Here is a 14,816-nt window from a genome sequence, read left to right as displayed (position 1 = left end):
GACCCATCTTTTTCTTGACTAGAATTACTGGAGAAGCGAAAGAAGAAACACTTGTGGTTATTATTTGTGTTTCAAGCATTTCCTTCACCATCTTCTCAATGGCATTCTTCTATATGAATGAATATCTATAGGGCCGCTGATTAACTGGTTTAGAACCTGGGACCAATTCTATGGGATGGTCGTAAGTTCTAGAAGGGGGTAGTCCAGTTGGTTCATGAAATAGCTCTTCATGCGACCGAATTAATTGCTCAATAGACTTAGGAATAGGAGTGGTCTGTTTTGCCTAGGCCATAATGGTTGATAATTGGCCTGTTAGTACACTCTGGCCCATTTCCAGTAACCTTTTAATCACCTTTGCGTCATGCTCCTCGATCACACCATTGCTCTTGCAGCCCATTAGTGTAATTATTTTATTATCTCTAAAAAATGACACACTATGGGGTCTAGTGTGCAACACCATCGGAGCCACCGTGCTGACCCAATCCATGCCTAGAATGATGTCACATCCCCGTGCCTTTAATAGCCTCAAGTCAAAGGCGAATATTTCATCATTCATAGTCCATGTGAATTTTGGGCTTTTATGCGTGCAATACATATCCTGTCCATTTGCTACTTTCACTTTCATGGGCCTGGGGAAACAAATCGTCTTAGCGTTCATTTGTTTGACAACTTGTGGGTCTACAAAGCCGTGGGTCGACCCACTATCAATTAACACCATGACTATTTGCTTTTTAATCCATCCTGCGATTCGAATAGTATTTGGGCTGTCATCTAAGCCCAACACTACATTAAGTGACATTTCACCTTGCTCTTCCTCCTCTTCAACTGTTTCTTCACCAGCAATTTCGTTAGTAAGTTCAGCATCTAAAGCTTCTACAAAATTCTCTTCCCCTTCCATTGCATTAAGTCCCCTAGCTTTACAAACGTGTCCAGGTATAAATTCTCATGACACTTAAAACAGAGGCCTTGGGCCCTCATCTCATCGAAGGAGGACTTCTGGGTTACTGGGCCTTTGCGGTTCGATGTTTCGGCTGGTTTAGCAACAGAATGTGGTTGTTGGGCTCTTGTAGAAGGAAAAGGGCTGGTTCCTACCGCTGCCCTATTGGACCTGCTACTGTAGTTGTATGTCTGTTTGGCTAAGGCATTAAGGGATTCTTCATATAATTTAGCCGTGTTGAAAGCAGCTACTAGTGACTGAGGATTGGCCACCTTGACTAATGGCCCAATCTCTGGTTTCAAGCCCCCAACAAAACAGGTTACAAAATACAATTCATCTAAATGGGGCCTAACGACTTGCACCTTCCCTCGTAAGATTTCGAATTTCTTTTGGTAACTTGTAACGTCACTCCATTGTTGCAATCTGTTAAATTCGGGCACCACATCTAAGGGCCCCGTGCCATCGAACCTCTCACATAAGTTATGACAAAAGTGATTCCAATTAATGCGGCCACCATGGTCTATGACGTATGAATCAAACCAACTATCAAAACCTGCTTTAGTACCCACCGCAATATATGTCATTTTAGCTTGTTCTGGGACTTGATAATAATCAAAATAGTATTCGCATCGCCTAATCCAACCACGCACATTATTTTCGTCAAACTCGGGAAACGTTAACCGTGCTTTTAAATGACGTAGGTGATTAGCAGAGTTTTCAGGGTTTGAGAAAAAATTTGGAATGGATTAGGAATTAGGCTCGGAATAATATGGGGGTTAGGCAGTGGTAATGGGTGCAGGCGAGTTGTAAATAGGAAATTGATGAGAAGGAAAATAAGAGGGTTGGGCTGGGTACTAATAAGATTGGGCTGGAACTTGTGTATATTGACTTGGAACGTATGAATATTGGTTAGCATAAATGGGTATTTAGGCTGGTGGTTGAGTATCTGTAGTGGTTATGGGAATATAGGTCCCAAAAGTTAAGGGGTTAGAAAGGGGTAACGATGGTGGGTAATTTCCAAGACTGCGGGGTGTAGGTTGTCCAGAGGGCGAAGCCAAACTGGTAAATGGTCTTGAAGCATTAAGTGTTACAGGAATAGTTGAGCTAAAAACTGAGCCGAGTGTGTGGGAAAAGTGGGGGTTCATTAGGGGTAAGGATAAAACGTTAACGTTTCCAGAAGTGATGGTGTTTGAGGCAGGCAAAACACGAGTGGCAAGAGCTGAGCTAGGGTTTACCATTTGAAATAGGGGACCACTGGGGGTCGTCGGTGTAGATGTGGGTGGTGGTGGGGATAGCCCTAACACTGATGAACTTTCCGATTCAGCGTAAGAATTTCCTTGTATAGCTGCTAAATACGATCTGCCTGACATGGGTGATTCTCCTCTACGTTGATTTTCCAATACCAAGGTCTCCATCCATTCCATTCTTTTGTTTGAAATCTCCATGAATGTTTGAAGCTGCTGCTCTAAGGATCTAGAAGCACTTTCTCCCCCTACGGAGGGAGTTTTATCCCCCATTAAACACCAGGAACGATGCTCTGGTACCAAACTGTAGCGTATAGCTACTGTGGAATTGTTTGAACTTGAAAATAAGAAGAAAATTAAGAAAAACTGGAAAATAACTTGATTACTATTCAGATATTTTTCAATTACATCATACTAGGCCCTTATAGACGAGCCAGCTATCAACTCTAACAACTTGTACTACATACGCTACGTGTCAACATCTCAGTGGGCCAGCACTGAGGGACTTAATTGAAATACCAAAGAACATATGGGTAATCACTCAAACTAAGCTACTCAGCTAAAAATAGAAAATAGGCTCCCAAATAGACGTGTTAGGCCAGCCCAACACTGAATGTCTTCAGCCCAATGCTGGAACGTCCATTAATTAACCCGAACAGCCCAATGTCACGACTTAATCGTGACAATAAACCTATCATTAAACGAACTATAATTCCCAACGTTTTGGGAGGGTTGACCACTCATCATTATTGCTGAAACCAAGCCTACGGTAGGATAACAGGCCCGTTCCTGATTATGCTATTGGGCTAAATGAGGATTTTATTTGGGATCCAGGATGAGGACAGGTGTCATTATGGTAGTGACTTATAGGAAATATGTTGGTTATAACAACGAGTGCTCGTGACGGTTATGCATATTATGATTATGCTTAGGCAAAGATTGTGCTTCTCATCCTCAATTCTCTCTACATCTCTCATCCCCTTCTTCTACTATCCTTAGTTACTTTAGTTTCAGTATTCTCCATTGTAATCCACTAGTTTGTGTGTTGCAATTACTATTCAAAAGCTGTAATTGTATTCCCCTTCTTATTAATGTAGTGAGGACTTTGGGTATTGTTATAGCCTGTAACCTGTTTGATGAATTGTCTGAGAGACGATTTCATTCGCCCGTAAAGTCTGAGTAACCAAGCGCTATTAGAAGTTAGTCAGGTAGGTCGTGGGCTGCTTGGTCATCGAGCTGAAACTCACCTCGACTGTGATAGACAGGTTGTTAAGGTGGAAGTGTAGCTACGATTGCGAGTATCCATCTCATTGCTTAACAAAGTTGAGATGCTGTACTAGTTATGTGAATATTGTGATTATTTACTTGGTATTTTTGAACTGCTAAGAAGATGAATACATTTTGTGTCACTGACTTTGCATATAGTTCTTGACTGATCAGTGACTGAGCATGGCTGAAGTAAGTTCACACATGAATTGAGTTCAAAGAGTCACTAAGCACCACCATTTCAGTTTTCCTGTAATCTTTTCAGATGATAACTGTATAATAATACCATAGAAATAGGTGACTGCTTGTGAAGCTTCTCAACTTGCTCCTTACCTATGAGTTGTTTGCTGACTAACTTTGAAGTGACGAGTGCAGACCTAGTGAACTAGCTTAAGTAGGCTGCTGTGATAATGTTGCTGTGAAATAATGCCTAACTTGCTCGAGGCAGGACACCTAAATTTGGATAAGCTGAGATTTTGTGATGAAATTTAGGGCCATGTGTTGCGGAATTTTTTATACTAGTGAATGAGACTGATTAGCCCCTCCTTCTGTGTGTATCTCTATGTTACTATGTGTGTCTATCTAATTGGTGGTCTACTAGAAACATTAAAATCAAATAGATGTAAATTATGTATGAATCCTATATATTGGATATTAACTCTAATCAAATTTTGAATGAGCTGAACTTTCTATACCTTGAACTAGTTTTCTCAGTCATGTGCAACACTCTGATGCATCACTGCTTGTGCCTTGTTCTTACAGTCTAATAACTATTTTAGGTACTTCTTGACATGAAATGGCCTTTAGTTCATCCGAAATGGTCCGAGGAAGAGAAACACGACATAATATCAGTGACACATCTTTTGAGGGAGACCCTCTACTTTGCTTTTATTATATGCTCCCTCCGGATAAAAAAGAGTGTCCACTTAACCAAGAAATGATTCCATTTGCAGAGAAGAGGTTCTAAAGAAAGAATAGGAAATAAACAAAGTGCCACATTTTACATCACAAAAATCCTGTCCGTTTACATTTAACTTAGAACTATAACCTTTAAAAGCTGATAGCCTGATATGATACCCCGATAAAAATAAAACAAAAAAGGGAAAACTAAACAAGCCGATTTGCAAGTAAATATCATATTATATACTATTATATTATAGATAGCTACGGCATAATCACACTAGGGAGACCCCCATTATGGTGCAAAGGGTCTGGACTCATAGGTGCTTCTCTTAATTCCACATCATCTTGGCTTGTTGTTTTTCCATTTAGGGTAATGGGAAATGTCTCTTTTCCCTTCAAGCTGTAAATCACCTGCAACGGTACTAAATAAAGTAAATTAATACATTAAATGAAGACTTCAATTCCTCTTTGAATAGATTAACAACCTTTCTGTTCTGAATTAAGTGATTTTGCGTGGCGGGTTTTCCATATGAGCATCCACTTAGCAAGAAACAGTAGTCTGTCAGAACAGAGTAAATTAAATAAATAGAGTAAGATACAAAGAGCAACTTTAAATATATTTAATTGAAAGATCGACACAAATTAATATCTAGAGAATAAAGAGACCAGATGATTGTGCTTGCATTGCTAAGAGAAAAATGCAGAAGAGAGCCATTAACATCAAAGAGGAATTCTTGTCAGTGCAAGGGGGTGCCATTTGAAGTTTTATTTAAGTACTCCAAATTACACAAATGTAAATAGTCCTAATGTGCGAAATAGTTGAAGTACTAGAAAACTCAATGAAGTAAATATATTGAGGAATAACGAGCAATTTATAGAGGCGTTTTAACATCTTAACACACTAGGAGATGTAGGAAGATTGACATAAATGATTATAGAGAGCAGCCATTTGAGGATGTAAACGTAAAGAAACGGAGTAATGATTAAGCAGCCATTATTAACTGCAAAGAAAATGCAGCGCACAGGGTACAGACCCATAGTTGATGCTTGACACTCAATGGACGGCGCAACTATCACTTTCACTTAGGGTCTATAACCTCAAATTTTTCTAGCATTACATCATCCATGCATGTAAATCTTTAGCACATTACAGCTGGTTAGTAAATGGTTTTACTAACAACGTGAACGATATTAATTGCTATAACAATTTTTGGTACACTACTGGTATGTGGGGATACTTTTATGTATGTGTACGTGGATGTTCTACCTCTAGCCTTACTACATAATAATGGAGCATTAAGCAAGGGCTAAGAGTTGTTAAATCAATGGAATAAAAAGAATTATAAGTACTGAAAACGTACTGTATACTTGATATCCATTTTAAAAAAAAAAAAAATTAGCATATATAGAGTATTACCATCTTAGAACTATTACTAATGATTGCAAATACTTACTCGAAGCTATCAAGGGGAATGTCGGATGATATATCTTGAGAGAAGGAAGCAAATTAAATGTGCAGACTTTTTATCAGATTCCTCAATTTTATCAGATTACAGACATGAGGATTTGCTAGTATGGAAGGAAAGATCAAGGATGTAGAATTTTGCTCTTAACAGATTTAAGCAATCTTATAAGAGATTTTAGTATTTCTATTTAGTATTTTCTAGTTTTTCAAAAATTAATATAATATTCTACGTGCACATCAATTTTTTCTATATGATATTTTGATTCATAAATTGTTTGATGACTTTGGTCCAACAAGGTCTATTTGATGTGAAGAAAGAGGATCTATATTTTCTGTTTGTGAGATGCCTAAAAATTCAAACATGTTAGTAAATATATTTGATTAGTGTATGTAACTTATCTCTTGACCTATTCAAAACTCTAGTTAGCTAGCGTAACAGGGAACTTGGCAAAGATGACGCCTAGCAGAAACTAAAGATAGGACCAAAAAAAAAGAAAGAGCAGAGGATTGTCTTACTTTAGTAGATACTCCACTAATTATATATGACGTGATCATATAGTAGTTACACTAGCTGGAAGTTTAAGTTACGGGGTATATACACTATAGAACTCCCAGTTTCTGTTATGCTTAATTAGTCTGTCAGATGAGCACTGCAGTTAATGTGATTTGAAGTATTAGATGTCTTTCCAGTTGATTTCCTCTAATGATTTGAGCAAGTGACGGAATGAGATCCTGTCCAACTGAGTACTATTATCAGTTTGGCCAACCAAAGGACACCTGCGCTTCCTTTCTCAGATTTTTCACTGGCAACTTTAAGGATAGTACAGACCCCACCACAGCTGGATGTGGTGACGCTATAAATGTTCTACTCCCTCCGAATAAAAAAAGTATTCACTTAGCTTTTTTTTTTTGGATAAAAAAAGCGTCTACTTATCAATCAAGAAAGATTTAATCTTATTTTTTCAGATGTGCCCCTATTAAGTGTTATATGATCAAATTTCAATGCTTATTTAATTAGGGGTAGTTTAGTTAAATTATCAATTTTTCTATAGGAATTAGTATTTTTTAAGGGGTGTGCAAATAGCTAAGTGAACTCTTTTTTTGATCCGGAGGGAGTAATGATTATTAATCCCGAGTTAAAGACCTGTACACTGCTAGTGCATATACCTGTATTTACGAAAAATAAAATTAAACTAATTAATAGTAATTAAATGACAAAAATATACATACAAACACATGAAATGTGTCTATTACTTTAGTGTGAACACGGTAGGAGTAAGTTCTAATGTGTATATAATCCGCCTGTCCTTAGTCAATTTATTTATCTTGCTAAGAAAAAAAATATTATATAGATTATAAAACTTTATGATCTTAAATATATATGGTTACAAAAGTATGTCATTGAAGGTAAACTATATAAAGTTAATTCCTTTTCAAATAGTGAGTTATTCTTTCGGAATAGACGGGAATTTAAAAATAATATCACATAAAATATAACAGAAGAAGTATATCTTCTACGCCATCATGTTAAATTGACAAGGAACAACAAATTGCATTATTGATATTAAGCGTAATGTGATAATCTAGAAAGTAAGTAATATCTAGTTAAATTAAATTGGTAATATAAACATTTTTTTATAGATTTAGTGTGTACAACGTAAACCCTATACTTTCAGTGGTCGTTTGGGTTGTGAACAAGTTTTATTGTGGTTATAATATAAGGATTAGATAATGACGAAATTATTTAGTGTAATTTACGTTTATTTGTAGATGTTTGGTTCATTGGACTAAGAAAGAAATACACATGATGATATAACATCGATATATTTGTTTGGTTTAAACTAGATAAACTTGAAAAGTAGAATATATTTTCAGTTTTAACCTTGTATTTCTTAAACAACTTTGGGAGAAATTTTTTGGTGAAGAGCAAATATATTAAGTATTTGTTTTTCCCCGAAATTAAAAGTTTCGATATAGTTATCCAACATAGAGTAACTATCCAATATAGTTATCAAATCAAAGATTGGACACTTAGATCAATTACCCTTTTGTAGCTGTCCCCTGCACTGTAGATGCCGCTGCTGCAGTTACTTTTGGTGGCTCTGCTCTCGTTTAAGCTGCAGGATCTGATGTAAAGAGTACATGAAAATCTAGAGAAGTCAAGAGTGATAACTACTCCTATATTGCATGCATCTTTTTAAAACTAATTATAAATAGGAAATTTGGTATTGCATGACTGTTCAGTTTTTTTAATAAATAATTGATACTACTTTCATTGTTCTAATTTATGTGATTCACTTTCCTTTTTGTTCTACCTAAAAAAAAATGATACATTTCTATATTTAGAAATAATTGAACATAAAACTTTCTCTTTTACCTTTAATGAAATGATTTACAGCCATCCAAATATCTATAACTTGTTTTATATCACTAATTTCAAAAGTGTTACCTTTTTTTAGACTTTGTGCCGAGTCAAACTAGATCACATAAATTGAAACAAAGGAGTTTGAAAAAGCCAACTTGTGGCTACTGATATCCGGAAGGATGCATTCATGTTTTAATTCAACAAATTGGTTTTTTAAAGCTAAATTGGGTTATCAAAAAGTATCTCAAAGCAACGCTTAGTCTCTCTTTCCCTGAACGGTTTTCTTCAACTTCTCCCAGTTCTCTCTCCCAACTCTTTCTCTCTCATTGTACTCGTTCGAGAAAAACTTTTTTAGGTTGTAAAATTATTGTTTCTCTGAGTTTTATCGAGTTTTGGTCACTAAATCGTATAGCCGTCGATTGGGTGATATTGGATTTTCTTGAAAACATTATAGGAGCTTGAATATCAATTTGGAGTTGTTTGGAGACAATTTGAGGCGAATTATTTGAGATGATTTTCCTAAAAGGTCTATGTTCGTACATCCCCTTTATATCTATATATATCAACATACATTAGTGTATATTATCCCAAGGAGGTTGAATCAGTGGTGGAGCGGGGATTCATTTTATGTTCAAAATATAAAAGAAACATACTGAAAGCAAGGGGGGTTCAACATCTACTATATATATATATAAAAAATAATTTTAACCTTGTAAAAATAGTGTTTTTTTCCGCCGAGAGGGTTCGGATGAACACCCTCGGCTCTATGTGGCTCCGCCACTGGGTTGAATATCAACTTTGGAGGCGTTTGAAGATGATTTGAGGTGGTATTGAGACTATTTTCAGATTGAAAACTTGAGGTTGAAAAAGACTTCATGGATGTATCCCCCTGCATATTCATGTATATCCCGATATATGACGGTGTATATCAACTTGCATATCCCTCTATATCATGTATATAATAATGTATATCCATATTTTAATGAAAATCTTTATGTGATATACAAGGATATACAACATGATATATAGCTTTTGCATTGCCATAGAATCTTCTGAACTTATGATATTGAAAATCTTCAGGAATCGTTTGTTTAGACGCAAGTTTTATGATTTTTTTCTAAAGGAAACTTCATACATTGTTTATTTCGAATCTATGAATTGATATTCGGCTTGCAGAGTTTCTATAAGGTCTTCAAATGCTGAATCCAATTGTCGCCAGTTCGTTTCACTGGCTGGAAAAACACGGCTCTGCATTTTTGTGTGTATTTGAATGACATGATAGTTACTAATGTCGTTCCCACGGTAAAAAATTTTCTTTAATAATTAGTTTAACCTTCTTTTATTTTTGCCAGGGATACCACCATCTAATTAACAGCCGTTAGTTCTTCAATTTTTCTAGTAAAATTCTTCTTTTGGCAAGGTCAAGTTATGAAATATATTTCAGCCCTTGAATACCCTATGGTCACATGGCGTGATCAATCAAATATCCCATATAGTATTGCTGGTAAGTAGCGTATAGGAGGGAATCCTTAATTTCCAAAATTAAGCATAAATAACGATTCTGCGAGCAGTACTTCGTACTAATAAGGTACTAAACATCCAGTTTTTGCATAGACGACATTCTTGACAACAAGAGAAAATTAACAAAAATACAACATTCTGCATAACAAAAACTTCTTGCGAGTTTCCAAAAGCCTGTCTATATATACATAACATAGAAACATAACCCTTTGACGGGTCACACCCTAAAAAAAAAAAAAAAAAAAAAAGAAACAAACAAGCCGATTAGAAGAACAAAATAGCATAGAAATTAAGCAGTAAGAGTTATGGCATGGCAGGTTTACTCCTAGGGCTACCACGTACCATGATGGTGCAAAGGGTCTGGTCCCATTGGTGCTTCCCTTAATTCTACATATTCATCCGACTTGTTCTTCCCATTAATCACTGAGCTTACTATTTGTGCATGTCCATGTCCTTCATTAACATCCAGTTCCAGGTACAATAATGGTTACTGTCTCTTTCTCTTTCAAAAGCAACTGCAATATTGAAAGTATGTGTTACAAGGAGTAATAAATAAGACGACCTTCATAGACTAGCTCTATGAATATTTACATAAATAAATAAACAACCTTTCTGTTCTGAATAAGGTATTGCATGGTGGCTTTTCCATGTGAGCATCCACGAATATAATAAACAGAGTCTGCGACACAGTAAAACAAAAGGTGATTAAACAGTCTTGTAGAACGAGGACAAAAAAGAGATATAAATATAAAAGGCTACATAACACAAAGAGAGAGATTCAAAACCATAGGATTGCGCTTGCATCATTGGGAAGAGGAAAATGCACAAGACCACCATTATGATCAAAGAAGGGTATTGCTTGTTAGTGAATGGAGCCATTTGAAGATTTTAGCGTTACGAGATAGAAGCAGTACTAAAAGATTTCGATGAAGTAAATATAGGAACAACGAGCAATTTATAGAGGCGCTTTAGCATTTCTATTAACCACTATGAGAAGTGGATATTGATTAACTTAAATAATGATTACACATTGCAGCCATTTCATGATGTAAACTTAGGACCCGTTTATACGATGTATCTAAGGTAATTTCATGTTGCTAGTGCACACTAGCTGACTTTAGTTATTTATACGATGCATTACTGTTTATTCTGGAAAGTTTAATGGTTTAAATTATATTTAATATGAAATGGTTATGTATTATTCTGTTTTTCAGGTAGTTCATAATGTAAAGAGTAAAATCTAAATATTTAAAAGTTGCTCTATAGTTCATTAGATTTAAACTGGTATGTATTAAAATATGAATGCAACTTTCGTGGAAATTAAAAAAAACTACGCGGGTGAAAATGCTATGCAGGCCGGATTGAAATTTTGAGGGTTAAGACAGAACCCGCGACATACCGTTTGCCATCCCGCATCTGTTGGACCCTGAGAGAATAGCGTTAATTGAGTAGTGCTACTGTTTTGACTTGTAAAAAGGTTCGCTCTGCACTTAATTTAGGCCCCGTTTGTCCATATAAACCAAAAAAAAAAAAAAATCACTTTTTTTGGAATTTTGGAGTTGGAGTTGTGTTTGGCCATAGTTTTTGAAATTGTAGTTTTTGGTGAAATGTAATTGTAAAAAAGTGAAAAAAGCGAAATTTTTTTGAAAACCAAATTTTTGGAGTTTTTGTATTCGAATACAACTTCAAGTTGTATTGAATTTTAATAGCGTTTGAAAAGTGAAAAAAAATTTGAATAAAATGAATAATTCTTATGGCCAAATGCCAACTTAATTTCGCTATTCTTTTGAGAAAAAAGCTCTTAAAAAATCCATTCTGCAAGGCGGACAAATTTCCCTTTATTGGCCATCCCAAATGTTCTACTAGGCGACCATTTAAGACTAGGCTAGATAATAAACGTAATTCATCCTTCCGTGTCTACATATTCCTCAAATTCTGTGTCAGCCAACTCATGGTGTGCCTTGTGCTCCTCGAGTTAATGCACTTTTAGATCTTCTTGGTGGTTGGAATTATCCAGCCAATCTTGCTTCCGAATGGTCCGGTAGTTATCCATGTTCAAGCCCTTGGTTGGGAATCAGTTGCAATCCTAGAGGTCAGGTTACGATTGTTAATCTACAGAACAAGAACCTTACGAGTATGCTTAGCTCTTCACTCGCAAACTTGGATTCACTGCTTGAAGTTCACTTAAAAAGAAATAGTTTGCACGGTCTATTTCCAGCAAACTTGACAGAGCTCAGATTCTTGGGATTGTTGGACTTAAGTGGGAACAATTTTGATCCACCATTGCCAAAATTTCGGGATAGTATGAAAGTCATTATGGACGGAAATGCTCATCTTGTTGCTATTGTAGCTGTGGCGGCTACCAAAGAGCAAACCACATCAGTGAACCATGAGAAGACCATGATTATTATAGTTGTGAGTGCAGTTTCTGTGGTCTTAGTTCTTGTTGACGTTTTTTTTATTTTTCAAGAGCAGGAGAAAATGAGAGAAGGACTCTATTACTATTGTTATCCATCCCAAAGACCCATTCGATCAAGATAACATTGTTAACCTTGTCATTTCAACCCAGGACCTTCGAAGGGTAACCAATAATTTTGCACCAGAGAATGAGCTTGGTCGTGGTGGCTTTGAAGTTGTTTACAAAGGTGTTATTGAAGAAGAAATTCAAATTGCAGCGAAGAGAATGAAATCTGTGATTATCAATACCAAGGCATTGGATGAATTTCAAGCAGAAATAGTTGTGCTTTCCAAGGTTTGGCAATTGGCACCACCATTTAGTTTTAAGTTTGGGTTACTCCATCGAAGGAAATGAAAGGTTTTTGGTATATGAATAGATGCCAAACGGCTCTGCGTAGACATTTTTCCGCTGGAATAACCTGAACTTAGAGCCTTTATCATGGACAAAGAGACTCAATAGTGCTCTAGATGTTGCTCGAGGGATGGAGTACCTTCATAATCTGGCACACCAGAGTTCCATACACCTTGACCGCAAAATCATCAAACATTCTTCTAGATGATGATTTTAGAGCAAAAGTTTCTGATATGGATTAGAGAAACTCGCTCCTGAGTATGCTGGTGTTGCATTTTTTGCCATCGAACATTTGGATACCTTACTCCTGAGTATGCTGGTAAGTTGCATTTTTTGCCATTGGTATCTCTTTCATAGACACTCATTTCGACTGTTCTGGTAAATATTGCTATTTTAGCATCGGTTGTATTTTTTACTCTCTGGTAACCTGTTACATGAACACATCTCTACCTGAACGGAACCTATACACTTTTAGTCCCTCTATGTTTGTAAATGTGTCAGTACTGCAATGCGAATGCAGACTCTGCTGATCTGTGCTTATGATCTGGGCACCTTCCAATCCTTTCCTTCTCCGGTCAAAATATAACAGAGTAACTAAATGGAGCATTTCTGTTTTTTCTTTATGTTGCGGTTGTGCCTCCTAAATTGATATACCTCGGACATTGAGGTATCAATCTCGCATCATTCAGTGACATTTTCATTCTTTTCCATATCTTTGTTAAATAAATGTTTCACATCCTCTCTCCATATGATCATTCATAGCATAGTTATCATCTTGTCTCCACAAGAAGAATTAGAAACTCCATCCCAATTAAGATACTTTTCTCTCGTTGGCATGGTACTGTAATATGCTTGCATAAAGCTGTTCAACAAGCATGGCATGTTGATCAGCTGCTTTTTAAATTACCTGTTAGTTTTAGTGTAGAAACTATTGCTTGGTTAATCTTAATGTTACCCGTATATCTAAGTTCTTTGTGTTGTTGAACTAATTACTCTCTCTCTCTCTCTCTCTCTCTCTCTCTCTCTCTCTCTCTCTCTCTCTCTCTCTCTCTCTCTCTCTCTCTCTCTCTCTCTCTCTCTCTCTCTCTCTCTCTCTCTCTCTCTCTCTCTCTCTCTCTCTCTCTCTCTCTCTCTCTCTCTCTCTCTCTCTCTCTCTCTCTCTCTCTCTCTCTCTCTTTCATCTATCCTAACTCAAATTTTACTTCATCTCTCCCGTGACCGGAATTGGTGGCCTATATTTAAATCTTAAGCAGGTTAAGATATTCATAAACTAGCGCACGAGGCCACACTAAATCTCGTGCGCTGCATGTGCATTTTGTTCGTTGCACGTGCATTCTGTGTGCCGCACGTGCATCCCGCCCGCCGCACGAGCATTCCATGTCAATTAATAAAAATATTTTAAAATCACATAAATATTGTTGTTAAACATGCGTGTGAGGTACACATGTAAAGTAAAAGAAAATAAGTGCTTAGGGGCCTAAAACACTCGACTTAGTGGTTGTGTACAGAGTCGGGCCTGAGTCACAACTAAAATAGTCGTCTTCAGCTGTAGGTGGTGTTGGTGGAACTTGTGACTGGACTAACCGCCCTTGATGAGCATCAATCGGAGGAAACTTGATATCTAGTTGAGTGGTTCCGCCAGATAAAATCGAATAAAGAAAATCTCCTTGCTTCCGTTGACCCAGCTCTTCACGTGAAGGAAGATATCCAAAAAAGCATTTGCATTATGGCTGAATTAGCTGGACATTGCACTGACAGAGATCCTAATCATAGGCCTGACATGTCACACGCAATGAATGTGCTTGGCCAACTAGTTGAGTTTTGGAAACCTGTAGAAGAATCGGATGAAAGTTCAGGAATTGACTACGCTCTACCTCAAGTAAAGAAAATCTCCAGGAGATTATCTCCTTGCTTTCGTTGACCCAGCTCGTGACGAGAAGGAGATATCCACAAGGTTTTAATTTAGTTTGGGCTGGTTTAAGTTGGCGACGTGGACCTCTAATTCGAGGTCACGTTAAAAAATTTATTATTTTAAAACCAGTCATTTGAGCTATTAATGGTAAGTGGCATGGATGAGTCATTTTGGTCACGACGATGGCATAAGTGAGCTCAACTATTAACGAGTGTTATAAATGAGCCATTTCGGATAGTTCAATGGCATATTTGAGCTTTTTTCCCTTTATGTTTGACGGTCAACATCTTTAGCTCTTGCTGTCTATGTTCTCTCCATTGTCCCGATTCTCAAATATGGGATTAGGGCTTTGTCCGCATTGAGTAGTCTTTTGCCTTTGTTGGATAATTACTGA

At 36.7% G+C, this 14,816-nt stretch overlaps 1 protein-coding gene, 1 long non-coding RNA gene and 1 pseudogene across 2 annotated transcripts; 1 reads left to right on the top strand and 2 right to left on the bottom strand.

Annotated features, from left to right (window-relative positions):
• Window positions 1-4,452: 4,452 nt before the first annotated feature.
• LOC132052684 (uncharacterized) lies at window positions 4,453-5,182 on the bottom strand. Its single transcript, XM_059444335.1, has 3 exons — window positions 5,017-5,182; window positions 4,836-4,909; window positions 4,453-4,761 (listed from the first exon to the last, which is right to left on the bottom strand). Exons 1-3 carry the CDS (start codon window positions 5,105-5,107, stop codon window positions 4,612-4,614), a joined length of 315 nt encoding a protein of 104 aa, XP_059300318.1. The 5' UTR covers window positions 5,108-5,182; the 3' UTR covers window positions 4,453-4,611.
• Window positions 5,183-10,047: 4,865 nt separating this feature from the next.
• LOC132052686 (uncharacterized) lies at window positions 10,048-10,673 on the bottom strand. The gene is made up of 3 exons (XR_009414019.1): window positions 10,487-10,673; window positions 10,310-10,380; window positions 10,048-10,216 (listed from the first exon to the last, which is right to left on the bottom strand). It is a non-coding gene; the product is annotated as an uncharacterized LOC132052686 (long non-coding RNA).
• A 215-nt stretch (window positions 10,674-10,888) lies between these two features.
• On the top strand, window positions 10,889-14,474 carry LOC132054004 (receptor-like kinase TMK3; annotated as a pseudogene).
• The last annotated feature ends 342 nt before the right edge of the window (window positions 14,475-14,816 follow it).

The sequence above is a fragment of the Lycium ferocissimum genome, chromosome 4 (assembly GCF_029784015.1).
Source record: "Lycium ferocissimum isolate CSIRO_LF1 chromosome 4, AGI_CSIRO_Lferr_CH_V1, whole genome shotgun sequence".
Classification (NCBI taxonomy): domain Eukaryota; kingdom Viridiplantae; phylum Streptophyta; class Magnoliopsida; order Solanales; family Solanaceae; genus Lycium; species Lycium ferocissimum.
Note: the sequence above shows the minus strand (reverse complement) of the source record. Positions and strands in the feature narration are given on the sequence as shown.